The sequence below is a fragment of the Zonotrichia leucophrys genome, chromosome 14 (genome assembly GCF_028769735.1).
Source record: "Zonotrichia leucophrys gambelii isolate GWCS_2022_RI chromosome 14, RI_Zleu_2.0, whole genome shotgun sequence".
NCBI classification, from domain to species: domain Eukaryota; kingdom Metazoa; phylum Chordata; class Aves; order Passeriformes; family Passerellidae; genus Zonotrichia; species Zonotrichia leucophrys.
The window spans coordinates 8,860,868-8,887,979 of record NC_088184.1 but is presented as its reverse complement, the minus strand read 5'-3'; the positions used below and the strand labels follow the sequence as shown (position 1 = coordinate 8,887,979).

General features: G+C 41.2%; 2 protein-coding genes across 7 annotated transcripts in view; one reads left to right on the top strand and one right to left on the bottom strand.

The window, feature by feature from the left end:
* The window catches only part of LOC135454023 (acyl-coenzyme A synthetase ACSM4, mitochondrial-like), a 46,693-nt gene that overhangs the window by 8,824 nt on the left and 10,757 nt on the right, over positions 1-27,112 (bottom strand). For 2 of the 6 annotated variants that reach the window (XM_064725700.1, XM_064725705.1), the window contains exons 1-2: positions 6,337-6,421; positions 2,111-2,190 (exon numbers count right to left, since the gene is read on the bottom strand). The exons of 1 other annotated variant lie outside the window; for it this stretch is intronic. The gene's annotated coding sequence lies outside the window, so the exon portion shown is untranslated. Of the gene's footprint in view, positions 1-2,110; positions 2,191-5,139; positions 5,220-6,336; positions 6,422-25,600; positions 25,707-27,112 lie in introns of those variants that run through there. 3 more of the 6 variants (XM_064725701.1, XM_064725704.1, XM_064725702.1) reach the window with 3 other exon arrangements.
* PDILT (protein disulfide isomerase like, testis expressed) lies at positions 1,278-27,081 on the top strand. The gene is made up of 11 exons (XM_064726315.1): positions 1,278-1,287; positions 3,169-3,321; positions 11,313-11,519; positions 14,411-14,544; positions 16,293-16,430; positions 18,072-18,230; positions 19,188-19,385; positions 20,645-20,765; positions 22,115-22,296; positions 25,051-25,140; positions 26,886-27,081. Exons 1-11 carry the CDS (start codon positions 1,278-1,280, stop codon positions 26,952-26,954), a joined length of 1,461 nt encoding a protein of 486 aa, XP_064582385.1. The 3' UTR covers positions 26,955-27,081.

Here is a 27,112-nt window from a genome sequence, read left to right as displayed (position 1 = left end):
TTCCTATTATTTTATGTTCCTCCTTTTCTTGTAAAAGGATTGTGCACTGCTTTTCATTAGAATATTTGTCCTTTACTTTGTCAGCTGATGAATGACTCCCATATCTCATCTCTCAAATTTCACTTGCCAGTCCTTTTATCAATATCTATGTCTGGATTCCTGTAAATTTTATGTTACTTTGCCTGCTTACAGAAATGAAATATCACTACTTTTGAAGTGTTTTAGGAGACAATCACCTTGACTTAAAACTGTCTCTGTAATTATGTTATGCCCTAAACCTGCACTAGATGGCGAGTCACACTGAATTTATGCACCAATAAAACTGATGAATCTCTGATTTATTTTCTTATGAGTTCTATTTTCTTTGAGGGCATGGAATAAACACAAAACAGACAGTAGGTGAGCAAAGGTGAAGCGCCAAAGACTTCCATTTGCTTTGCACTTCAGCTGAATTTTGCAGTTTTGGAAAAGATACATGTTGTAAAATAAACTTGCAAAGAAAGTGCCAACATTTCCAGTTTCTCCTAGTCTTTCCTACACAAAATACAGGTACATGTGGAAGAGACAGAACTGATAATGCCGCAGGTATTTAAAGCCCAACCCTGAAAGTCAAGAAAACTGGTTTTCATTCACAGGAGCTGAATAAAAAGATAAACTTGTTTTAAGTGTAATTAAGTCCTGAAGGGCGTACCCATACATCTAAGGGAATTTTTCCCCAGTTCTATGAAATCAGCTTTGTTTTTAAACTTTTTTGTGCTGTGATGTTGTCATTATTTAACAGCCAGCAGTGCATACCTGTCTCCCAGGGATTCTATGCTCTTACTTTCACCTTTGCATTATTTATTGCAAGAGTAGGTGTAGTGAGAGCTTCCAGTGCTCAATGCCAATAAACAACAGTAACTGGCATCACTCTGAAATCACTGCATTTGCGAGGCAAACCAGAGAAACTGAGATAGAAGGTGCACATGTCAGGCACATCTCAATGGCTCTTGGCCACATGGTGTGAGTGGTAACTAAGCAGAAGGCCCTAGAATATTATTGATCCTGAATCCAGTGTTTCCTGCTGACTGGACTGTGACTTCTGCAGAGGGCAGATTTCCCACAGGTCTCAAACTACAAAGCACAAAAAGAAAGCCAAAGCTAGCTAGCTAGCACTGATGAAGAAATGCACAGAATGTGATCGTATCTGCTCTGTGTCTAAAAGAAAACATTGTTCTCCACAAGTTCAATTCCACTAAGTCTCAGTCCTTTCCTCCTTGCAAATCAGTCCTGGCAGGATGGACAGAGGTATGATCCTCCTGTTTCTGCAGTTTCCTTTCAGGACACAGAGGTTAGGAACCCTCTCCAGGATGGAGCCTCTTTCCTGGTAGGAGGTTTCCAGGAGGGATTTAAGTTGATGGCTATTTGTTTCAGTGGCAGACAGGGGAAAACCAGCTCTCTCAGCAAATTGTTTTGCCATCCTACCTTTGTTCTGGGAGCCTTAGGCTGTGCTCTGAGCTTAAACACTGCCTGCCCAGCTCAAACCGGCCTTGTTAGTTTTAACCTGCAGTTCTGAGAGATGCTTTTTAACCTTACTAGTATGTTGCTTGAAAGACATCTTTGAAAAGGAGCTGTTATGAAGAGAAAGAGACCACAAAGTCAAATGGGAGACTCTTATCTTTCTGCTTCTTTTTCTCCTTTAGTACCTGATTGCTGAATCTGTATTTATGTGTGATCTTATCTTGCAAGCAGCCTGAATACACAGCTCCTGATTTCATTAGGCACACTCTGCAAGTACTAATGGAACGAATCTCAAGGTGCATTACAACACAAAGCTTTTGAGCCTCATAGAAAAGAGTTTGCTGGAAACCCAGCCCCACTCACAGAATAAAAAGAATAAATTCAAAACCAGAATAAATTGCAGCAATATGCCCCCCAAGATCCTTCATCTACAGAAAATGGAGGCTACCACATAAACTCCATTATGAACATTCCTTCTTTTTAGTGGTGCCTTCCTAAATAAAATGTCTGCTAAAGGCACAAGGTGCAAAGAATCACTTGATACTCCTCAAGAAGAAGAAAGAGTCATTATTGAAGGAATTTCTTCTTGATTCTACTAATCCAGACCCACCTGTTTTCAAGTCAGCTCTGTCCTTCATGCCACTGAAATGCTATGTCCTTTGTGCTTGGTCTCCTCTACCAGTTACAGCTCTGGGGGTAAAGTTCACAAGTTTTATCAGAGTTTAAGGGTCAAAGATATTTCTACTACAACTATGGACTCGCAGGTGTTTACAGAAATAATAATTCCATAGTGAATTGAACCCATATAAATTCAGTCAAGAATCTCAATATTTCTGTCAAATATTTTTTTAAATGTTCTGAAAGGGCTGTCTAGGGAGGCCTCATAGTTCTCATGCACATCTGATAGCAATCTTAAGGATGAATTGGTACATTTAGCCCCTTCCATTTCCTGCACAGAAAACTGTGTTACCACTGAAAACCAATGGCACAATCTTCTGGTTTAATGCACGAAGCAGTATCTTACTTGAGGTACAACTTGACACTCAAGTACAGAAGGGAGCCTCACAGACAAGACATCAAAGCGTTACAGACATTAAAGTTACCTGTGCAAAGAAAGGAGAGTTTTCCCCTGACTTCAGCACACTCTCAGTCCCACAATTAGTAGATCCATGAGTGCAAAAGACAAGCAAACATGAGGCAGAGGAGCAGCCCTCAAATACTGTGCCAGGTACCTGACCTGCTGCTTTGTCTGCAGCCCTGATGAGAGAAGGGTGTTTGGTTACACCAGCACACTTGGAACCCGCTGGTGCTTCTGCAGGCATGTGTTCCCTCCTGTGCTCTCTCACCTTCTCCCTGCGTTGTTTTCAGACACAGAAAACCCAACTTCCCCATGCTTCATCCCAACTTCTCCACCCCCCCAACCGCTACTAAAGATGAGGAAGTACTTAATTAATTTAATCTTCCCATGGAAAGGTGCAGTTGGCTCCACTGGCGGCAAACTTATCAACCTTATCAGCCTCTTGGTTTGGCTGATACAGCTGCAGGCATCTGAGCAGCAAACCCTACTGCTTAATGCTCCTTTGCTTTTTTCTTTCTCAATATCTGCATAAAGGCAGGACAAGATGAAGACACATCCATTTTCCCTTATTCTATTGTTGTTTCTCACAGGCTTCCTGGCAGCAGAGAGCATAAGCCCAAATGAAGCAAAGCTAAAGCAAACCAAGCTCCCCAAAATAAAGAAGGAGAACCACATCCTCTTGCTGAAAAAGAGCAACTTTGACAGAGCATTGAAGGAAACCAAATACCTCCTGGTGAAGTTCTGTGAGTATCAATTTCCCTTCTCTCACTCTGATGGCTCTGCAGAGAATGACTGATGTTGGGGCACTCAAGAATGCTGGTTTTACCATTGCTTTGTCCCCTAGTAGTCCTTGTTTGTTTTGGTTTCCTCTATGTATCTATTTCTGATCATAACTACAGTAATTTATTCTTTTTTGGGGTGGTTAAGTACCAGTCTGCTGCATAAGACAGTGCTGAGTTGGCATTCTTTGCCTCCACTGCCTAATTTTGCAAGTGTGTGTTCACAGCAGTGATGGGTAAAACATATTAAAAAAAAAAAACCCAACCAAACAAAAGTTAATCAGAGAGTACTTTTCTCCCTCTTGCATTTTCATCAGCACTTTGTATGAGATTTTTTGGATGGCATCTCTCCTCTGTGAGCATTTGGGCTTCAGGGATTGTCTTTTTACAATACTTTGATATCTGTAATTACATTATATTGTCCTTTTTCCCTGAAAGGAGCGCTTGATTAGGTAGAGGCAGGTTTGTGGAGCTTCTTTTAGGTTCATGTTCATTCCTCCTGGGGGACAAAACTGGTGGGGTTTTTGAATAACCAACCTTGTTATAAGGTCTGGCCATCAAGTACATCGCAAAGGCAAAAGCCAAGAGGCAGATCCTTGTGATGTTACCCATCTAAAAGTTCAGATGCTGCATAATTTCCCATGCCCCAAACAGGGATCTGCCCTGGCCAACAGCTTGCTGCTAGCAGAAACCCTTTGATCAGCATAAGGCAGCAAAATCTTAATTTCTTTTGCTTGGGCTTGACTTTGTTCTGCTGAGCCAAACTCCCTGAGCTCAGTGCGCACATCCCCTTAACCTTAAATTACACAAACACTTGCAAACCAGACCCCCTTTGGCAGCAGGTGCCAGACACAGGCACAAGCTCAGCCCCCAAACTGTTCCATATTTGGAAGGGATATTCAAAATTAAGGCAACATCCTAATTTTGCAGAAGTGCATCTAATTTGGTCTTTTGCATCACTACCAAATGGGAATTTTACTGCTGATATATAATTATAATAAAGTAAAATATAATAAAAATAAAATATAATAAAAACATAATATAATATTATATAAACTAAAATAAAGTAAAACAAAAATTAAAATAAAAATAGTAAATAAAAAATTAAAATATTAAAAAATTAAAAATGAAAAGAAAAATAAAATTAAAAATATGATATAAAATATAATATAAACTATAGTATAAAATATAAAATATTATATAAAATGTAATATAAAATAGGATCTAAAATATAATATATTATATTATATGATTGATATGATATGATATTTTATAATAGCAACAATAACATATTATATAGAATAAAATATTTAATTTTCATATTAATATATATTATTATATACAGTATAATACTATAGCAACAGACAATAAAACTGATAATAACATAAATAAAGAATATAATGAAGACAATAAAGTTAATAATAATACTGATGTAGTGTAGGTCAGCCTGAAATGAAAACACTTGTACTTTCAAGAACAAAATCTAAAATACACTAACAGATTCAGGAAACTAAAAATATGTTTGGATCATGCCAAACATTTCATTAATCCTGAAGCAAGGTTATAAAACTTCAAGTGTTTTTAATCTTTCAGAATAATCACATTAGAAAATTATTTAAAACGTAGTGTTTTAAATTTTTAGATACTACTGAAAGTGTTGAAATTTTGGAAGTTTTTTTTACTAATAGTGGAGGATTTAAAGCTATTTGCCAAATTCAATCTGCAGTTGTATACTGTTTTATTTCTCTGAAGATGCATAATTTTGGTGAAAAAATAACTTACCAGAAAAAACCCTTAGTCATTCTGTATTCTGTATTGTAAGAGCTGTCTCAAAGCACAGTATCCAAGTGACCAGGTCAGAGGAGAGTTTGTAAACAAACTTTCTTGGTACAGGCAGAAATTATCAACAGGGAGATATTGCATCACCCTTCAGGGTTGCAACCAAGTATGAGCAGAAAACAGACATGAAAGAATTCAGAAAGAGACAGGAGATGGAGGAAGAATTGTTCAGAATAGAGTAGCCCAGGGAATTGGGCACTCCAAGGATGTGGGGGTCTAAACCAGGCTTCCTTGCCCCATCATCAGAGCAGAATGTTGGACCTCTCTGATCTCCCACCTCCCTCACACATGGCTTCTTCCGAAAGGCAGGACAAACAGACTCTTCCCTTCCCCAGCACATCTTCCAAAACACAGAGATGATGCTCTGCTCCCCAAACACACCTTGCTCCAGTGATCCTCATCACCCTCTGGTTTGGATCAAAGGCCTTACTGAAAACTCCTGGATTGCCTTTCCCCCACAAGCATAAAGGCATCCACAGTCCCTGGACAGAATGATGGAGTCACTCCCAGGAGTGATGAGCTCCACAGCACTGATCCATCATCTGGGAATCACTGGTTCAATCTCTATGGTTCCCTTTGGGACATGCCACTGAACAGCCTCTGGGGCAGTGACAAACTGTCCTGCAGTGGGACACTGCCCTGGGTGTAGGAAACCTGACTCCACAATGCTGAGCGAGCTGATTCCTTTGCTGTAATAATTGCATTGCCCAGCACAAGGAGACTAAAGATGGGATCTGCACAGAAAAGCCATAAACCTATATCTTTTATATGCTACTTCTAAAAGTCTATCTAAATAAACAACCTGTGTTAACAAGGAACTATTAAAGAAACTTTGGTAATGTGAGAGAAAACAATATTGCCCAGATCACCCAGGAAATCTATGAGGCTGCCAGGAATCAGCTTCAGAAACCCAGAATGAATGTGAGACCTGAGCTCTTTTTCTTCCTGACTCATTAGAGATCACAGAGACAGAGAGCGGGAAGGAATCCCAGGCTTCCCAGAAGATAGGATTTCTTCTGGTGCTGCACCAACACCAGAAAAATTTGAGCTACAAACTTTCATTCAAGGCTGTGCCTTAGATCACCTCTCAATGATAAGAAAACAAGAAAGCCTTTCCCTGTTGCATTGTTATTTACTTACCAGTCCCACAGTATTTGTCAGGTGAGGTCGGCTTTGACGTTTTCTACCCAGTGACGCCCAAACCCTTTTAGTACCTGTCAGTTCCACCCTGACAGTGTCCCAGGTCTGCCTTCCTTCAGGAAGGGTTGCTATAAATACATGCTGACTTTCAGCCAGGCAATGCATGGATCCCTCTGGAGCTGGGAGCTGGGCAAAGTGCACAGGGCAAGTGCTGAGAGTGAAAACAAAGCATTCATCCAGAAACCCAGCGCTCTTCCTCTCTCCTCCTATCTGTTCTGTGCACCAAAACATGTCTGAAAGCCATGCAAGCATCACCCAGCAGTGTGTGAGTCCTGCCCAGCACCTCATCTCAGCACTCCATTGAAAGTGCTCTGCTGCTGCAGGCTGTGGCATCTCCCAGTCCACACTAAACTGATCAAAATTCCACACAAATGCTTCTGAGCACAGGAAATTCAGAGCACTCATCACCAGCAGAAGGTAAACCTCAGATCAGTGCTGCCTGCATGGGAGAGTTTCAGTGTTTACACTGCACACTGCCTGAATAGAAGTCCCTGTGTTGACTTTCACTGCAGAGAAAAGCAAATAAGCACCATAAAAAGTCTCTATCACTCTGACAAATATGCCTATCACAGAGAGAATAAAGTTTGTAGACTTGCCAAAAGCACAGCCTTCAGAGCACGTGCTAACACCATTTCCCCCAAGTTATCAGAAGAATTCATGGAAAGACACAGACCCAAGTGAATGCTTGATTCCACAGGCTTCTGAGAATGCCTGCTGCTGTTCTTTCCAGTGAAAAGTTTTCAGATCCTAGATAAACATGGGGATAACCTAAAGACAAGCACACAAGTGGTGCAGACATTGTGCTGCTGCTTTGTGTGCTAAGCATGCTCCCATTTATGAGGAGGTGATGTTTACCTTTCCTAGCAGAACATTTGTACATCTACAGAGACACTGGGTCAGCCACAGTATTCCTGCAACCTGGGACTGAGATAATGACATTTAATAGGCAAGATGAGGGTTACTCTTGAAGACAAACATCTCCTTTTTAAGGCACAAAAGCTGAAGGTGATGTTATTAAGAAGAAATTGCAGTTACCTGCAGCAGAATTACTTACTAGCATGAGTCCCTCATGGAGGTGTCTCTCACATGCTTATTTTAGTGAATGCTTACAATAATCCAAACTTAGAATAAACCCTGATGTTTATATAGAAGGAAATCTCAAATGAACTGCAAACCTTAGTTAAGAAGTGGAGAGGTCAGCACAGGAGGTTATGGCTGTATCTCACTCTAGAAGAAGAGGAGAATTCAAGGTCACAGAAGCAAGCTTGCAACTGCAGCAAGATTAACATCCTTCTACTCTGATATGTTAAATGTGAATCTATCCTTCATCTCAAGACTCTTCTACAGAGAAATTTATATATCTGTAGTGCAACTGTAAAAGCAGCCTGCACAGATGAGAAATGGGACTGCTGAAATGGTTTTGTGACCATGTCAGAAAAGAACAGCCAGGAAATCAGTATCTGGCAGGACAACAGGCACATTCACAATGACTGCTGCAATCCCTAAACCACCAGTTCAGACAGAATAATGGGATTGGAGGACACCAGCAATTAGCTAAAGGAAAATTAACTCATTGTGCTTCCATGTACACCCACTTCAAGAATTCTTTAGGGTCATTAAACACATTCATGTGCCAGCAAAAGATTTATCTGTCCACATTTCAATATATTTTAGCTCAGTAAACTGCACCATGAAAAAGAAGTAGCAGCTTACTCAGGTTGTCAATGCACTGAAGAGGGAAGAGTCGAAATACAGGATATATCTGGTTCTCCTCCCACTTTCAATTTTCAAACCCTTACTTTATCCTTGTTTTTATTTACAAAACTACTGATATGGAAACATTCTCCCATGTTAATACAATGCTGTTCTTGAGCTGACAGCCTTTGAAGGGCCTCTAATTTCTGGCAGCTGTGGCACAGCACACTGGTTTACACAGGTGTCCTGCCATCCACACTGCCTTCCTTCCCTGGTGACCCTGTCACAGCTCTGCTGCCTCCTCCGTGTCTGCTTTGTTCCCTGCTGATGCTCCTCGAGTCTGGAATGGAATGGGGCTAAGGAGCCTGGAATGCCACCTTAGCCCCAGCAGCTGCTTCCTCATCCCACGGCCTGAAGTGATCGGTGTCAATAAAAATCCAAACCAGAGGAAGCCAAACAAAACTCGAGAAAAGGCTCCAAAGAAAAGGAGTGATGATTTCCTGCAACACTCAGACGACTTGAAAGATAAAGCACCTGGGAGGCAAACAGAGAATGAGTGGAATGAAAAGGAATTGATGGAGAGCTGAAGAGGAGTCTAATCACTCAGGAAAGCAGGGGAAAGGTGCATGATGGATGTTTCCACATGATTTCTGGGTAGTCAAGGAAACAGTTTTTATCTGTCTGTTCTCCCGCTGAACTTGTGTCTCACAGTTAGCAGGTTAATGGTACTTAAAGTTCTCCTGTCTCTGACTGCAGGAGTCCTGCACCTCTCCCAGCTGCAGCACAGAGCTGCCAACTCTAGCAACTCTCATTTTCTAGCATGCTGCTTACATTCTAGTTAGCTGCAACTCTGACTACTCAGGCCATTCAGTGATAAAAGATTATTCCTAAAATATCTGTTTGGAATGAAAATATTTCAGAGAAAAATGGATCCTACACCCTCTTCCCCCCAGACAATTTACCTAAATGTCTAATGTCTAGGCTTAATATTTATTTTGTATTTGTGAAACTTCAGCTTCTGTTTCACCAACAGTTTATTCTGCCCCTCTTATTTCACTGTGCAAAAAGCATTTCAGCTTCCACTTTCCCAGCTGTGGTAGAACAGCTGTGCAACCTCAGGTTATTAGGAAAGGAATCATTGTACTGAAATTGCCTCTGGTGTAAAACACTGACCTAGAATTAACAGAAAGCTGCTGGATCCTGGTTTGCTATGGGGTTTGCTGCTCCATCTCCACTCTGTCCAGAGCCACACACCCTCCCTCTGGGAGAGCCCAGTACCTGCTCTGGGCCAGCCCTGCCACCTGCAGTCTCTGTGTATCAGCACTCTCAAACTGCACTGCAAGTACTCCATGTCTTATCGAATAGCCCACCTTTGCAATCATTTTCACCAAAAATACTTCACAAAGGCTCAACACTCGGTGTCCCTAGAAGCAGCGGTATTTTTATAGGGTAGACATGCAATTTCTTACATTAACAGGTCAGCATTGCAGGTTTTCTGCTGTTGTCTCTAGAGCATATTCAGGTACAAGTGGAGATACTTTTCCTCCCCTTTTTTTTAGTGCTAGTAGGTAACAAATTACAATCCTGCTGAGGGAAAGATTCATAACACCATTTTTATCAATTGGAAACAGAAAATCAGAGTTTGGGTAAAAATTCTTTGAAAAATCATAATAAGCTTATTTGATGAAGCACTAATTTTAGAGGCAATTAGAACACAACTTGGGCTTGGACTGTTGTCTTCAGGCTTATTTACTTTATTTAGAGAACCACCTTCTCTCCATCACATGGTATCTGAGTATCCCCTGAGCAGACTCTAAGTTTTGTTCTAGTAACAGGAACCCTCTGGCATATTAGCAGCTGGAGCAGCTCTGCCAGTGCAGGGTCCTGTGAGCCTCTGCCAAGATGGGTCTGTCTGTGACTGGATGTGGAAGGGCCTGGCACTATCACTTCAATATTTGGAGAAAATAGCATTATTTGATGCTAATATTCACATTGCTGCAACAGTAAGGTGGAAGAAAATGACTGATGGCTGGGATTCAGTGCAAGGATAATGATGAATAATGCAAGGAATGTAACTCAGCACTGAGTTAGAATATGGATTTGTCTTTCATATATTAGAACTCTTACAGAAATGTCCATTTACTTTTTGGTTATAACCACATTAGGCTATGTCTTCACAAGGTATGTTCTAGGGAAGTGCATCTGCTATTTTGTGAAAGAATAAAAGACAGTTGTTTTTTTACATTTATGTAACAGAACAGCTTTGGTGTTTGTGTATGTGCTTGTGCAGTTATATATCTGAACATGTGTATACACAAAAACAGCTATATATACACAAAAGAACAAATTTTGTGAAACCAAGTTTAACTGCATGTTCTTCATCTCTTCCTATTTGCAAAGTATATTGAAGAAACAAAAAAATTTATGTGCATAATCTGAAGAAATAAGTTTTGTTCTTTATAATAAAAAAAATTAACAAGACAGAGTATCTTGATTTCAATCAAAATTTGGGTTTTTCAACCCAAGCTGCAAAAATATAAAGCTCCAGACCTTTATCTGTTACTTGTCTTGGAATGCAGAGCAGTCTGTGTGCCTGGTTTCCTTCTCTTGCCCTTTATTAATGTTAATTTAACTTTACAGCTCCAGTGCCAGCCTAGGATGTCCCCTCTCCTTCCGCCAAAGACACAGCTGCCATGTGAGCTGGAGATGGGCTGGCACACAGGACAGCATGAGGAATACCTGTCCTTTCAAACATGTATTTGTGCAAAATATTTCAAACACCTTTCAAACACCACACTCTGCTCCTCTCTTTCCTTCCTCCATCTCTCCTCTGGTAAAGTGCTTTCTGCATTACAAAAGCTTGCCTCAGTGAAGTGCTGATCACAGAGTCCTAATGTGAGCAATATTTAACTCTGTCCTTCACCTCTGTTAAACTCATAGCCAGCATAGTCAGTCAAATTACTTTTTAATTGCTCCACATATTTTCCCAACAGAAGAATATTGAAATGTTTCTGGTTGTTCAAGGTGGTTGGTTCAAGGACATATGGAGTAGTGAAAAACCAGCATCAATACAAAGAAAGTAAATATAATCCCTCATTTACTTCTGAGTCATAGAAGACCTTATTCAAACCCTCCAGCTACCACTTGACACAACAGCCTCCACTAGAAAGCTTCACACTGTGGCTTATGTAACCCATTTGCTTTTGATTGGCTTTTTCCAGATGTTACTTTATCTCAGTCTTCTCAGAATTTATCTGAAGAATTTGCTGAGGCTGCACGACAGCTTAAAAAAGAAGCTCCAAGAATCCAGTTTGGCAAAATTGATGTGACACACCAACATGACTTGAGAAAAGAATTTAATATTCAAGCCTTTCCTACTGTGAAATTTTTTGTGAATGGCAGCAGGGAAGATCCCATAGACTGCAAAGGTAAACTGTCTCATGCACTGATAAGATAATGATCCGTAATGACAGGGTGTACCCATCTATTACCCTGCTGAGAAGAAAAATATAGATGCTCAGATAAAAATACACAAGGTGGGAAGCTGGTTTTGCCCATGGTGTTAAATATGCAATTGCTTCTGTACCAATACAGGAACTTGAATCTGAATTCATCTTCCAAGGGCATAACTGAGTATCTTCTCTCTATTAAGTTCACACAGTCCAATTAATTACTGGTATTCTTCCACCAAGTACAGAATCACCCCAACAAGACAACTGACTCCCAGTTATTACAATAAACATTAATGACTTATGCCAAACAAGAACTGGGTCCCCAAACTGCTCCATTACTCTGCTGATCCACTACAATTCCCATGGGCAGTGTGCCTACAGAAACAAGCTGGAGCAACACTTCATGTAACTAAGAACTGGGAATTCTCTGGGTCCTTAACATACAGAACCACTTCCTAAGCTAAGGAAAATAATTTTGCCATTTAGCCATCAGAGGGAGCTCATATGTGGCTTAGAATAAAACATGGAATAATTTGAAGTATTTTACAGAAAGTTATTAAGCAAAGGCAACCACAGACTTGAGCAATCCCAGAAATCCAGGTCTTATTAAACATTTTTGTTCACTTTCAGTACATACAAGAAAGGTTATGTTTTTCATAAAATGATGAACTTTTACAGAGGTGATAAAAATTGCTTGACTTGGCCAAGCACCTGTTGGTGTACTCTGAGCACATACAGGTGAGTCACAAGTTTAATACAACAAACAAAAAAAGGAACTCAAAGTTTGCCTCCTGAACTTGTACACAACCCAGTGCTGAGATATCTTTAACTGCTGAGCCCCCAGTGGCTCCTGCTGAAACCTGATCTCAGTATTTTTAGCAACCTGCTCCTCCTTGCTATTGGATTTCTCACCAAGTTCCCAGCACCCAGACTTGTGCAAACAGCAGCCTCTGCACAAATGCCACCGAGAGCGTGATGTGCCACGCTGAACCTGTATTAGAGGTGCTGATGCCTGAAAGCAAAACCCCCACGTTCAGCCTCTGATTAAATCTACAGCATTGACAAGAAAACCTCTCTTAAACTGGTGAACCTGGCAGATTTTCTGGTGTGAAACAGTGAGAACAGAGGATTGTAACACACACACACAGCTGCCCTGCATCAGAGCTACTATTTCAGGCACACTTTCTAGCAAGATGCAGGAACTGGGAAACTGGCTGCTGCTCTGTGCTCTTTACAAGGCAGACAGCACCAATCATTTGGAGAGCATGTGCCACCAACAATGGCTTAAATTACATTTTGTTCACTGGTAAATGTTTATGTGCAACACTGAGTAAAACATGTTTTACACAGTAAAACAAAAAAGTACATGTTTGGCTTTTCAGCCACTGAGCTCTGGCAATTGGAAATGTGCACTCACCACTCACCACCCAGTGACTTCTCATACATGACTTGGTACATACTTCATGGCACAAAAATACCTGCAGACCTTGCTTAAATAAATAAATTAATTAAACTCTTTATGGAAGATGGAAATTTTGATTGGTGTTCCTGGCAATGGACATAACATGAAAGCCAAATTCTAGGCTTTGTAAAATCATCAGTAATGACTTCAAGGTCAGAAATTGGCCAGTACATAGGCTGAGTAAAGGAACTCAATAGAAAGATTAACCACACAGAAAGTATGCTTAGGGGCTACAGCACTGACATAAGTGACAAGACTTCAATTCTGCCTTTAGACAGCAGAAGTCAAGCACGATGTGGCCACTAGATACTGCTCTGCACTTTGTTCTGCAGCCTATATACTCCAGAGCAGATGACTGCCTGCTTCTCTTATAAAAAAGGAATTATTTTAAACTAGTTGCAGTGCTGTCTGCTGCAAAATTGTGGCAGTAAAAGAGTCTGACTCAATTTTGATCTTGTCAGACTGCTAAAATGCACAGTAGCAGGACTTGCATCTCTGATAATCCACTTGTACCATACATCGTGACTCTAACACTTAACTTTTTCTTTTTAATGTATGATTTTAATTAACACTTACTCTGGTCCTGTCTGTCATACAGAGATGAAAGAGCTTAGATTTTAATGGCCTGAGCCTCAGTTTGTTACCTCAAATTCCTCTGAAAACACGATAGCTTAAAAATGTAATTTTTAAAGAGACTCAATATTTTAAAACTTCTGAAAGCTTAGGACAGTTTACCAAATAAAGACTGACTATAATCTCAGTAAAACTGGTAGTAGTAATTTGGAAGCCAAAAGATGGAACAATCCAGAACTAAATGCCAACTTTGACACTTCAGCTTTGTTTCTTATGTCTAAACTGAAGTGATGCTATGGCCCCACAGAGGAATTTTAGCACGTCTCTGTGCCTATCAGATCTCTCCTGCAGCATCAAAGGAACAATTTTGGCACCTAATGTAATTGAACAAACAGTTCAATAAAATCTGCAATTGGTTTGAAGTCATTCTGGATTAAACCTTAGGTCGATAGCACTTTATAGCTCACTGTGATTTTGGGACACATGAAATCTTGCAGGACAGGTTTCCTACCTGTCTGAATTTCCTCATCTCTCCTCTCCATGTGTGATTAATCATTTAACTGGACATAAAACCATTTGCAGAGGTCTCAGTAAAAGCTGTGCTGATCCACTGTTGGTCTTCTAGAGTCACAATAGTTTAAATGGTGACCAGAACCTGAGGCTGAACTTGGATACCTCAAACCCCCTCTCAGTCAGTTTGGACCTCAGTCCTAAGGAGCCCAAGTCCATTTGTATTCAGCATCCTCTGCACCTCCACTGCCTCTGTTCTGATTGCACAGAAATTTCTGCCATTCATTTTGATTTTCATTTTAACTCTCTTTTCCTTCCACAGGAGTCAGAAAAGCCTCAGCCTTTATTACATGGGTAAAAAGAAGAACAGGACCTAGCACTGTTTTAATCAACTCTACTGATCAGGCTGAAGCCATCATAAAAGCTGGTGATTTAGCAGTGATTGGCTTCTTTAGGGTAATTATCTGGAAAACTCAAAAGGCTGGTTCTGTTGCAGCTTTGGGGTATACTGCTTGCTATCGCCACCAGAGCCCACACATCCAAAAGACCAAGAACTCACCAGAAAAATGTAGACCCTCAGTTTGTCTACATTTGAAAAAAAAAAAAATTAACAATCTCTATCTATTTTTTCACACTTTTAGACAAGCAGAGGCAGAAATTAGGAAATCTTACACCACAGCACATTTCCTTAACCAGTACCTGGGCACAGAGACCCTGAGACCTGCTTCTGAGAGCAGGGTGCTCCAGCAGCGTCTGCACAGCCCTGGCTGGTCACAGCAGTGTTTCCTGCATCCTCAGAGAAAGGCCTTCTGCCAAACTCCCCCAAATTTTCCTGATGTGAAGAAGGCCAAATCTGCATGGATAGGAAGTCACAAAGTATTACCACTGTATATGATCCAACACATGTAGTCCTTTCTCAAGCAAATTCTACCATTTTCCAGAGCAGAATAAGGTTCTTAGGATTTGGGCTGAATGCTAGTGATCAGCAGTCAATAGAAATGCTGTCAGAGTGAGTAAAATAGAAACAGCTTTTTCCTGCTTTTTCAATGTGTCCTTGAGATCTTTAATATCTGAAAATTCAATCAAGGATTTTCTCTAACTAAAGAGACTTTTATTCTGTTATCTCTCTGCCCAGTTAAAGCACAATGTCTGGACTCATACCTGAACTGATAATATCCCAAATGTGCTGGCTACAGCAGATAGTCCAAGTTCTGTGGATATGGAAAACAGGGCTCATTACCAAAATGCCCCATAGTAACAAAGCTGGTGAGCACATGGAACATAACAGGACAAACTGTGAAGATGCTCAGTGCCCAGAATTTTGCTTTGCAGCAATCTGCTTGCAGCCTTTTAGGAAGGAAGGGAGGCAGTTTTCCAGTGCTGGGGGAAATTGAGAAGCTCTTTCTATCACAGTGATGCCAGAGAGTTCCCTGAACCACCCTGATAGCAGATATTGCCTGCAGATGTGTTTGACTGGACACTGGCTTTGCTCAGGGCTGAAATGATAACAGATGAGCATGAGCTAGGGCATGTCAGAAATTTAATGGGTAAAAGCCAACAAAACAGTGTCCAAGCAAATTAGGAGCCTTATTTGGGCTTCTATTACTCACAGATTGCTCACAAATATGAGTGCCAGGATGTGTTGGAAGGTCTCAGCATATAAATTACTATTCATCTAGCATGAAATAATTGATTAAATCAAATCTGGAAGTGCTGTTGCCTTTCATCCTGCTTATTTACTATTAGTTTGAGGGTGGACAGCACAGTGACTGCTTGACAGATGCAGGAGTCAAGGTCCCTGCCTTGAAGAGCACTCAGTCAAAAGCCCCAGATGTGCCAGCCAGCTCCTCTAGTGAGCAGAGAGCCCTCCTGCCACCCCTCACCTCCTGCCAGCTGTGCAGGGGAGCAGCAGCTGCACCATCCCTCCCAGGCTCTGCAGAGGGTGGCAGTGCCAGGGGAGGGCAGGGAGGACAGAGGGGACCCCTCACCATCCCTGCTGACCCAGGCCAGCCAGCACAAGCTGCGTCTCAGCACTCCTGGGATCCCCCTTAGAGGTAATCCTGGGAAGCATTATCCACTTTACAATTACACTTGGCTCTTTGTTTCACAGGGTTTTAGGGGCCTGCTTCACCTGGAGCTCTAACTCCTACACATCTTAGCAGGATGTAGGGCAAAGTCTTAATGAATGCTCATTCTGGGCCTAGGAACTTCACAATGACAGTGTGGAAGTTTTCTGTGAGACAGCCAGAGATGTGCCAGAGATGCCTTTTGGGATGACAGCCAGTGAGGAGGTCTGTGCCAACTACGGTGTCCAAAGGAACTCTCTTGTTGTGTTTAAGGAGGTAGGAGTACAAAAGTCTAGCAGGTAAGGTTTGGTGACAGCTGTGGGCTTTGGAAAGGCAGTTTGGGAATTTTTCAGGTTGTATATAAATTTTATGCTTAAGGATCTGGATATAAAAGCTTTACTTTCCAATCTGCATTCTAATCAACATTTGCTGCCAAAGTTCAGTGAGATTCGCCTCTTTTCTTGTGTGTTGCTTTTGACCAGAAAATTTCTTCCAGTCCACAACAGAAGAAGTGGCCAACAACAAAACCAAAACTACACAGAGTAGCAGCAATATTTAGACTAGGTAGTAGTCAGACCCATGATTTCCTGAGCAAGCATATCTCATAGATAGTGTGTACAGATGTAGGAAAGATCTTTCAGTATGTAAACATTACTGAACAAATTAAAACTGTCAGCTGTACCTTGAATTTTAGCTGTAATCTCGTTCTGCAATCTAGCTGTGACATTCATTTTACAAGCTATGGAATTTCAGTTGCTGAGGATCATAAAACTCTCGCTTTTAAAGCCTCTCATTTTGTTCCTATAGTTGGTAAGGCCAGCAACCTCACAAACTTCACTGTTTGTCCAGGGAAAACCTGTGCATAATGAAATGCTTGAAGATGGTAGGCAGAGCAAACTGGGCCTGACAAGGATAATCAAAACCTTTACCTTGGATTTGGTCACTGAATATAACATTGAGGTACGTGCATTTCACTGTGTTAGCAAAAACTATGGGAGAAGGAAAGAAATCCATGCAGAAAGAGACCCAGGGAGCTACTCTGCACCTTAGGGAGTGAGAATTGTCTTTGCTTATTTGACAAGGCCACTCTTAAACACATCTAAAAATGCCAGCAGAACCCAGCCTGCAGCCCTTGGTCTAACCCAGGCCAAATGATGCTTCTCTCTGGCAAGATGCATTTTCCTAGAGAAGATGAAGAGTGGCTGGTGGAATAGTGAGTTCTGAGCATGCAAACACCTCTCTCCTGTGGGGCCAACAACAAGGCTTGGGCTGCTTCTGCAGCAGAGAAGTGGGGTGGGAGGTTGGAAGGTCAGTCCCTAATCCTGGCTCCAAACACCCCACCCCAAGGCAGCCACAGGGAGCTCTGGGCCAGGGCAAGAAGGAAAAAAACCAGCAGAAATTGTTGCTAGTGTGGGTAGGAATGGAAAGACATGGAAATCCCTGCTTGCCTGGGGGACACCCCATTGCCTCTGATTGTAGGGTGGCATGAGAGGACAGTTAGTCCTGTGCAGGGAGGGAGATCCCAGATGCTGATGCCAGAGGGAAGGGAAGGGAAGGGAGTGCCCAGCCAGGTCTTGCCCCCACAGCTGCAGCAGCTGGGCCTCCCTGGGTAACACCACCCTGTGCTTTCAGCATCAATTCTTCTGTGTGTTTTATACAGGAGGTCAGACTAGAAGATCACAGTCCCTTCAGACTGTAAAAATCTGTGAATAACTATGAGGATTTTCCTGGAACAGAAAAAAAAAAAACCCTCTCAGCAGCTGCTGATTCTTCTTACTTTATCTGCTTTAAAACAATGAAACAAAATCCAATGGTTATGGAAATGACTGAGAACTGAGTTAAAAAGTAAAATTTGCAATAGCAGAGCCTAGGGATACTGATATGCTGAGCTTCTGATTCACTGTTCTGCCTACAAAGAGTGGAGCAGATGTTGAGTCTTTTGTTTCCCAGACATCTGTGAAGATTTTTGATGTCCCTGTTGAAAATCACATCCTGCTGTTCACCCCAATGAACTCGGAGACATTCAGTGAGATTTACGAAAACTACCAGTCTGCTGCTGCACAATTCAGAGGAAAGGTTTGTAACTCTGAATCCAGATTTGCAAATGGGAACGCCAAAAGATCAGTGGAAAACCACTCACCAACATAACTGGTAAAAATACACTGCTGTCAGTCCATCTTCTAATGCTACCAACCATTTAAAAACAGTTTCAGTAACAATTATCTGAATTTGTTAAGGACAAGCTGAAAGATAAACTTCACTTGGAAGTGATTTTTTTAAAACACAAAGACCACAAAGAGGAGCAGTAATTCCAGCTGCTCCAAATTAACTTGTTTCAGATTTTACAAATATAATTTTCTGGGAGTGTCTTCCAGCCAAAGGTAGTTTTAGCAAAATTCTGGCAATTTTTGGCTCTACCAGGGAATACCATGAGGATCTCAGAATATTGCCTGAAGAAATGGCTGGAGCTATAAAAGCTGTGGAATATTGCAAGGTATATGCATAGCCTTGCCTGCAGCCACATGTTTTCATGTATAGAGACAGTTATAGGCAGTATACACAATACAAAAGTGTTTTGGTTTTCCATGGTGCTACTCCTGCTCCAGGTACATGAGACACTGAAGAATAGTAATTCACCTTTTAGTAAAATATCCCATATTGGTAAATCCATATGGATTACAGGTGTTTCAGCTCTTTTGTCCTGTTAAGATTTATGAAGAGGAGTAACAAGCTCTACGGGAGGTAATTTAGAAGTGTTATTGAAAGATGTGATAGCAAACCACTGTGAAGAGACAGAAGGAAAAGCTTCAGTACTTTTGTCTGCTTTAGCATTTGTTATTAACTAGGATCAAGGTGTAATAAAGTCCACAGAGCTTCTGGGTTTTGGTCTGAGATCAAAAATGATCCAACACAGTTCCTTGAATTTAAGGTTAGATCCTTCTCCACTGCCAAGCTCCACAGTCCATTTCCCCAGAATGGCTAAACCAAAGCTGGAAGGCCCAACCAGGTGCAGTATTCTCTCTTTATCACCAGATACTGTTCGTTTTGGTGGATACTGGTGAAGCAAGGAACGGACGGATTTTTGAGTATTTCCGCATCAGGGACATCGATGTTCCTGCTGTGAGGATCCTCAATCTCACCAGCGAGGCCAGATACAAAATGCCTGCGGATGAGGTGACTGTGGAGAACCTGAGAGAATTCTGCCAGAGCTACCTACATGGAAAAGCAAAGGTATGTTCTTTCCTAAAGAGACAGCTCTCTACTACACCAGCTAAAACACAGCAAAAACTTGGCAGAGCACCCCCTTTTTAAATTAGAACAGTGTCCTGTTGTGATCACTGGTTTATTAATCTACTGTCACCCTAATTCATTAATCTACCATCTACAGATGTTGACTGAGCATCCCTCTGTATTTAACAACTGAGGTGGACTATAGGTCCTCCAATGTAAATCCTGGATTGATCATTTATGCCCAAAATTTAAACTGATGCCAGCTGTTTTATTTGAGTGGTTTAAAAACTCCTTATGCCTCTATCTTTCCAATACAAAAATGAAGATATTTCCTTTTCTTCGCTGGGGAGAGATGCAAACAATCATTGCAACAGATTTTAAGGTTACAGGAAAATCCAGTAAATCAAAAAGTGATGGTTTCAGAGGGGATTAACATTTGGTATTTGTTTAAAGCAAGTTTAGCAAAGTGAATTCTCCCAGGGGGATCATTCCCTATGGTAAATACAGCATTTGTTGCCATAATGAGGCATCATCACACTCGTGTGAAAAATGCATTAAAATGCTGTGCTTATTCAGTGCTCCTAGGGGTGAGTTACAGGGAGACAAGATAAAGCAGTCTGAGAGCAGGCAGAATTTAAGAAATGTGAGTAGGTAGATCCTGTATTTAGTGTTGGAAGGGAGCAGAGGGATGGAAGCAGAGGGGAGGTGGCTCCTTCCTCACCAAGATCTGCTTCCATGGGGCACATGTGCCTTTCTGTTACTGTGCCGTGGTGTTAAAGAAGAGAAATTCCCAGCTCCTGCACTCTAAATTGTAAAAGTCATGTGGGGACCATGGCTGGTGGTGAAAGCAAAGATTTAAGCAGCAGTGAACACTTCCTGGTGTGTTTTACATCACTTTTGAAGGCCCACAACACATAAACTGTTCAGTAGTCCAGCTTCTGAACATTGGAACAGAATTCAGGATGAGGAATACAACTGTATTCCAAAAATCATTTTCAGACAGTCTGCTACAGAGTCTGTATTCAAGAGAGGGACAAATAGTTCTGAGCACCAACCACCCTGGGGTGTGAGATCCCAGCTCCTGCTGAAGGGAGAGGAGGGGGAACCATGGCTGACCAGGATGTAATGATAGAAAGGAGTTATCAGACAGCAACAGAGCACATTAGGTAACGTCCCATCAGACTCACATTAACTTGAGCCAGAGTACAGTTTCTCAATGTTCCCTGCACTTTCACAGCAATGTTTCTTTTTCTGCTTAGCAACATCTCCCTAGTGAAGAAATTCCACAAGACTGGGACAAGATGCCTGTCAAAGTGCTTGTTGGGAAGAATTTCAACAGTGTCATCTTCAATAAGACCATGACTGTATTTGTTATGTTTTGTAAGTATTGTCATTGAATTCAGATTTTAAACTGCTATAACATGATCAATTGGAAGGAAAAAAATCAAAGCTCATGCTTATATATCAAACTAATCTTTGCACTTTACAGAATCTGACCTCAATGAATTTTTAGTGTTTCTGGAAAGAATTGAAGAAAAATTTGTGTCATATCTGTGGAAATGCTGTGATACCTTTGCTGACTTAGTGTTGCACTGAGTAGCATTGCATCTCTTCAGTAAATATTGGTCAAGGCCATACGAAATCTCTGTGCTGTAAGACAACAAGACACTGGAACATTGTGCTGTACGATGGAAACGCATGAGCCAGGCTTCCCAGGGCAGAAGGAGAGTTAACTGAGATTGTCTGCTTATAATGCTCTAGGATTAAATCCCAGATAGGAATTGTGGTTTTGGAAATTGTAACTCGTTTTTTCCTCCTCTGTCTGCAAGGGATGTGGCTTCCTTACATGACTCTTTCCAACAAGAAACCTCTGCTCTATCCTTGTACCAGCCAGCAGGGATTAGTTTGTGCCTCAGTAATTTCAGTAAAACAAACACACAGCATTAACAGCAGTATAGACAACTAGCTGTACTGCCCTCAATTCCAGAAATTCCTAAAGGTAGGACATTCCTGCCACCCTCCTTGCTGGCTGCAGCTGTGTCACTCAGAGGAGTAATTTTTACATTTCAGTATCATGAACAAACTGAATGAGCTAAGCAAGAACTGAACCAAGTCCTCTGGAATGGAAGGCAGGGAATGTACTGTATTCAGTCAAGTGCTCCTGAAATTTTAATTCTGTGGGAACCAAGTGTGAGCATTGTTATCCTGACTGAGCGACTGCAACTGTGTTGTGAGCTTTTTAAAGGGACACTGGGTTCTCAGCAGTTTGCTTTTCTGGTGACCTGCATCAGTGCAGTGCTGAGTCAAAACAGCACCATGACTCAAACTCCTCTTTCTAGAGTCAACATAATGTAGTTTATTTGTTAGCATAGTACAGTTAATTTTACTATGCAGGAAGTATTTTGTAGTTCTGACAAGTTCAACAAGGGAATGATGCAAGACTTCAGGTGGGTTGCACTGGTTATCAGGCACACCCCTCTAGCAAAGTCCAAGTTCTGTGTTTGTTACAGTCATGAGAGGCTAAAAAGAGCTAAAGCAGCACTGCTATCAGAAATGTGTTAGTGAATAACTAGTTATCACTACATGGAAATGTGAAATTCATGAAGGGCAAATGGTTTCAAGCAGATATTTGCCACAAACCCTGTTAACCTGAAGGGCGAGATAGGTCCCAGTGATTGCACCACCACGTGCACTTCTGTGTCCTTACAATTTTATCCTTAAATTTGCAGATGCCCCTTGGTCCCATGAGTGCAGAAAACTCCTGCCAGTCTGGGACAAGCTGGGAGAGCAATATGAAAGCCACAAAGACATAATGATTGCAAAGATTGATGTCACAGCAAACGACATCCTGGCCGTGGCTCTGGACCGCTATCCCTTCTTCACGCTCTTCCCTGCTGGGGCCCATCACCAGGTGAGAACCTCTGGGGGAGATTGGGGAGGCTCAGCAAGCAGGGGGCTTGTGCACAGGTGTCCCAGGGAGAAAGGAGTCCTGTCACTAGGAAAGATTTGGTCCTTTCTGCTCAGCACTGGCTTCTGAGTAGGCATTGCTGCCAAGAACCTGAATTAGAGAGGAAACCCTTCTATTCTCTCATCCTGTACATGAGGGAAACCCTTCTATTGTCTCATCCTCTATATGGGGAAAGAAACCCTTCTATTGTCTCATCCTATACATGAGAGAAAGCCTTCTATTGTCTCAACCTATATATGAAAGAAGCCCTTCTATTGTCTCATCCTATATATGAGGGAAACCCTTCTATTGTCTCATCCTATATATGAGGAAAACCATTCTATTGCCTCATCCTATACATCAGAGAAACCCTTCTATTTTCTCAACCTATATATGGAGAAACCCTTCTATTGCCTCATCCTATACATGAGGGAAAACCTTCCATTGTCTCATCCTATACATGAGGGAAACCCTTCTATTTTCTCATCCTATATATGGAGAAACCCTTCTATTGCCTCATCCTATACGTGAGGGAAACTCTTCTATTTTCTCACTTACTCCCTTGCACTACAAGTCCTCAGAGCCCCACATCCTGCTGTTTAACCATCTCCAATCAGCCTGTTGGGTTCCGGCAACACTCTCAGCTTGGAGTGAATTTACAGACACCTCCCAATGACTGCAGTGCCTTTTTACTTCAAACCATGACAAGAGAAGTTCTCTGAAAGAACTGCTTGTGCCAGTTATTTCCAGAGCATGTATGATAAACGTCTCTAAAATGTTGCTACTGCTCCTGTTATTTTCCTCTACATTTTCACAAAACCCAAATCAAAACCTTTCTTCTATACATTTAAGCCAGTAATTTTACTTCGTTCTGATATCCTAGCCTCCACTGGTAATAAATATTTGTTGTCAAGACCAATGAGTTTTGCAGTATGCTACCTAATCAATCAGCTGTGTTACACAATAATTAGAAAATGCTGCTGAAAGTGGAGGCAAAAAAATATTAAATAGCTACATTCTCCATCTATGTAGATTATCTAATTAAAAAGAAAATATTGCTGAAGTAAAAAAAAAAAAAAAAAGATACCGCTATAATTAAGGCATTACTAAGCTTTTCATTTTTCTTCTTAGTAGTAAACTTAAATTAAATTCTAAGACATTTAGCCATGTCCTCATTTAATCTCTGAGAGATATTCCTCTCAGATGTGCATGCACAACTTCTGATGAATTGAACTGCAGTCCTGCACACTCACACAATGTTTATTCTTCTAGAAGAAAAACAGAAACACCTGAAACACTCAAAATAAATGTCATTTTGCAAAAAAACCCCAAATACACAAACAAAAAAATCCCCAAACCAGTAAAAACTTTCCTTGACTATTAAGGGATTGTGTCATAATTAAAAATACTCTGGAATTAAAGGGTATTTGAAATCTCAAGTTCTTCCTTGTGCACCATGTTTTTGCACTACATCCCTCAAGTGCAGAGATTTCATCTTGTGCTTGGCTAGCAGTGCAGGTTCCTGCAGGTGTCTGTTTCTCTGGGTTAAGTGAGAAAAATAACTTTTACATACTCCCATGCACAGATTACTGCAATGAAAATGTTAACACTTATCCCCAGTAACCACTGCAGGAATCAGCTGCTTCTCTGCCTTTACAGATCTTCAGGCTCAGAGAAACTGCTGTTCCAGCCATCATCAGAGTTTATAAAATCAAGACTCAGCTGAGAATGTTAATTGCCTCTGGAGAAATAAAATAATCTTTCTCGAGAAACTTAAACTTACAAACATTAAAACCATTAAAAAGTAGTTTCAAAGCTGCCACACTTTATATTAAAATTGAATAGAAATACCAAAATTTTAGTATACAAAAAGTGTACAATTTTAGTGAACTCACCAGTGTGGACGTGTTTTCATTACAGCCCTTTGAACTCAAATCAGGTGTAAGAGTAACCCTTATAAAGCAGCAAAACGTTATTGGTCTCAGTGGGAGTGAGCTTAACCCAGCTGAGAATTGGTCTCCACCTATTTCTGAATACACTCAGATAACAGCAGACAGTTCCCAGTGTCACTTACATGAACTTCTACAACTTTTTTCTAAAAAACTTGTGCAAAAACCCTTTTATGCTTCCAGAGAGCAAAGGTTTTTTTGGGAGGAATCTTTAAAATACAATATGGTGCCTCGACACACTGAAACTACTTCTTTCATTAAACTTTCTCAGAAGAAAATCCTCAGGAAATCCCCAATTTAAGGTGCAGTATAAGAAAATTAAAGTTACTGTTCATCTTCATCCTCTTCTTTCAAGCTGTGCAACAGTGCATTTCAAAACTATTCCAGAATTTGAATTTCCTTCAAAATCTTTGAACAGTTTTGAATAGCATGGCTGGACACTTAAAAGACTCTGCTCTTCAGAATATCTTGCCAATGTTTATTGTTAAGCACAAAAAACCCCCACTGATGTCAGTAGCTGGCAGGATCCCAAACTAATACCAGAAAATAATGGTTGTTTTGTATAAAAATCCTTTTCTTCTAAGGAATATACATATTCTTCTTTACACTCAGTTTTCATATAATATTGGAACCTGCTGTGCCTCTGACCTTGCTTTCTTAACTGCGCACAAAATTCTAGAGTTTGGTCAGTTTAAAGAACCCAAATCCTCCCATTTTGCCATTATTTCCAGAATTTTGTGTACAGTTACATACTTTAATTCTTTTTCAGGAAGTGGCCTATACTGGGGAATGCACATTGGAGGCATTCTCTGAATTCTTAGAAGAACAAAGAAAGATGAGAGCAGAAGCAGGAGAGGAGGTAGGAATTTGATCCAGACCTGATCTGCTGTGTGAGCCAGGCAGGTTCCCAGCTATGAGACGTCCTTGAGGTGGCTGCAGCCCATCACTCTTGTGGTCCCCTGTTTGTGCCAATTGAATCATGGCTGGTGCCATCCCAACCCATCTCCCTCCTGGTCCCTGCTTGTGCCAGTGCTGGGGTGGCTCTGGCCAGTTCATGGCTGGTGCCATCCCCACAGCAGCTGCAGCCCTGCAGCACAGCCTGACAGGCACACACCCACTCACATCCCTGCTCCTGTCACACAAAGGCTCATCCCCAGTGCTGGTGTCATCCCTGAGTCACACAGCAGCTCTGGCAGCCAGCACAAAGGAGCCTGCACCCTGGCAGGTGTGCAGCAACACCTTTTCCACCATTTTAGCTGGAAGAAACAAAGCCACAGCTTTGTGTCAGAGCTAGAGCTGTTCAAATCCCCATTGCTCACCTCATTCTGCTACATTCAGTGCAGCTTCTCTTCCTCCTAAAAGAAGGGCACAGATGAGAGCACAGGATGTCCCTTCTCTGGGCAGTGTGGTTGTGACTGTTGCCAGTTCCTTAACCCTTTTTTCTGCACTGTAAATCAGAGCAGTGTTTGCTGTCCCACAGCTGCCTGTTATTTAATCACAGACACTTCACTGCTAAAAGTGAGCAGTGAGACTGAGCTCCACACAGAGAACTACAGGGAACAGAACAAATCCTGACGTGTAAATGGAGACACTGTCCACCCAGTGTAAGAATCCTGGCCCCTTTCTGCCCAGCATGAAGTGGGATCACAGCGTTAATTGTTATTAACACTCTTTTCAGTTTGGTAGGAAAACTGGCTGTGGGTGGAGAAACAGTTTTAAGTTTGCAGATTGGTTTCCACCAGAGGCTTTGATTTCCTCTGGCATTCAGTGCTTCAATATAATATGTAGTTACTGCTGGAGAGAGATGACTGGACTAGTATTGAAGGCTGCAGAGCAGGACCAGACACCCAATCACTGCAAAATTCTGCTTTCCAATACCCAAAGCCCACACCTGATGTCTGCCTCTTGCATGTTCCTTAGTGCTGTGCTTCAAGCAGATCTGTTGAGTTCTACACAGGCTTTTACATGCAATATTTGAGCTCTGTATATTCTGCTATCACTCCTCCATGCTTCATTTCACATAAGAGAATAAATAAAAAAGTCACCTTAGGAAATACCACTCAAAACCATGCTCTGTGTAGCAAAAGGGATAAGTAATTGGTATTTTCTCATCTGTTCACTTTTTCCACCCTTTCCTGACACCTACCATATTTTCCCAGAAGATTGCAATATTAGACCATTTGCAGTACAGTGCTTGATATGAACTTCCCTCTTTAAATAATTTCTCATCCTCACCTCAGGGCATTTACAAACACACAAACAAGATAAATAGGGGAATTTCTTTTGAGATTGCCAAACAAAGACAGTCTTGTGCCCATCAGCACACGTGGTATTCTAAGTTCATATTAAATCTTCACACAAAGCTCCATCTAAACTTTGCCATTAACCAGTGAAAAGGTTTGAAAACAAAGTGCAAGTGCATTTTAGCAACAGCTGCACTATTTCTGACCTCATTAACAAGACCTCAAGTTCCTTAGTTGGAAAAGATGAAAATCTGCATTTCAACTAATCTTAAATTTATTATTATTTTTTTTAAGAATTACTAGAGTCTTTGTGAACATTTGTAATAAGCAATTTTCCTCTTGCATTTCCTTTTTTTAAAAGGATCCTTCGGGAGGAATCAAAGAGGATTTCAGCCAAAAGGAAACTGTAATAACAGAGAAAGAACTTTAATAGTTCAGAGAAAGAGAAACATTCTCAGGATTGTGGGGAATCCTTCCTGGAAGGAGCTCAATGGAAGAATGACTCATCTCAAGTGAATACAGAGCTGAATAAAAAATAAAAGTAAGAATTTAATATCCATGGCTTGTTATGTGTGACTTCTCTTCTGA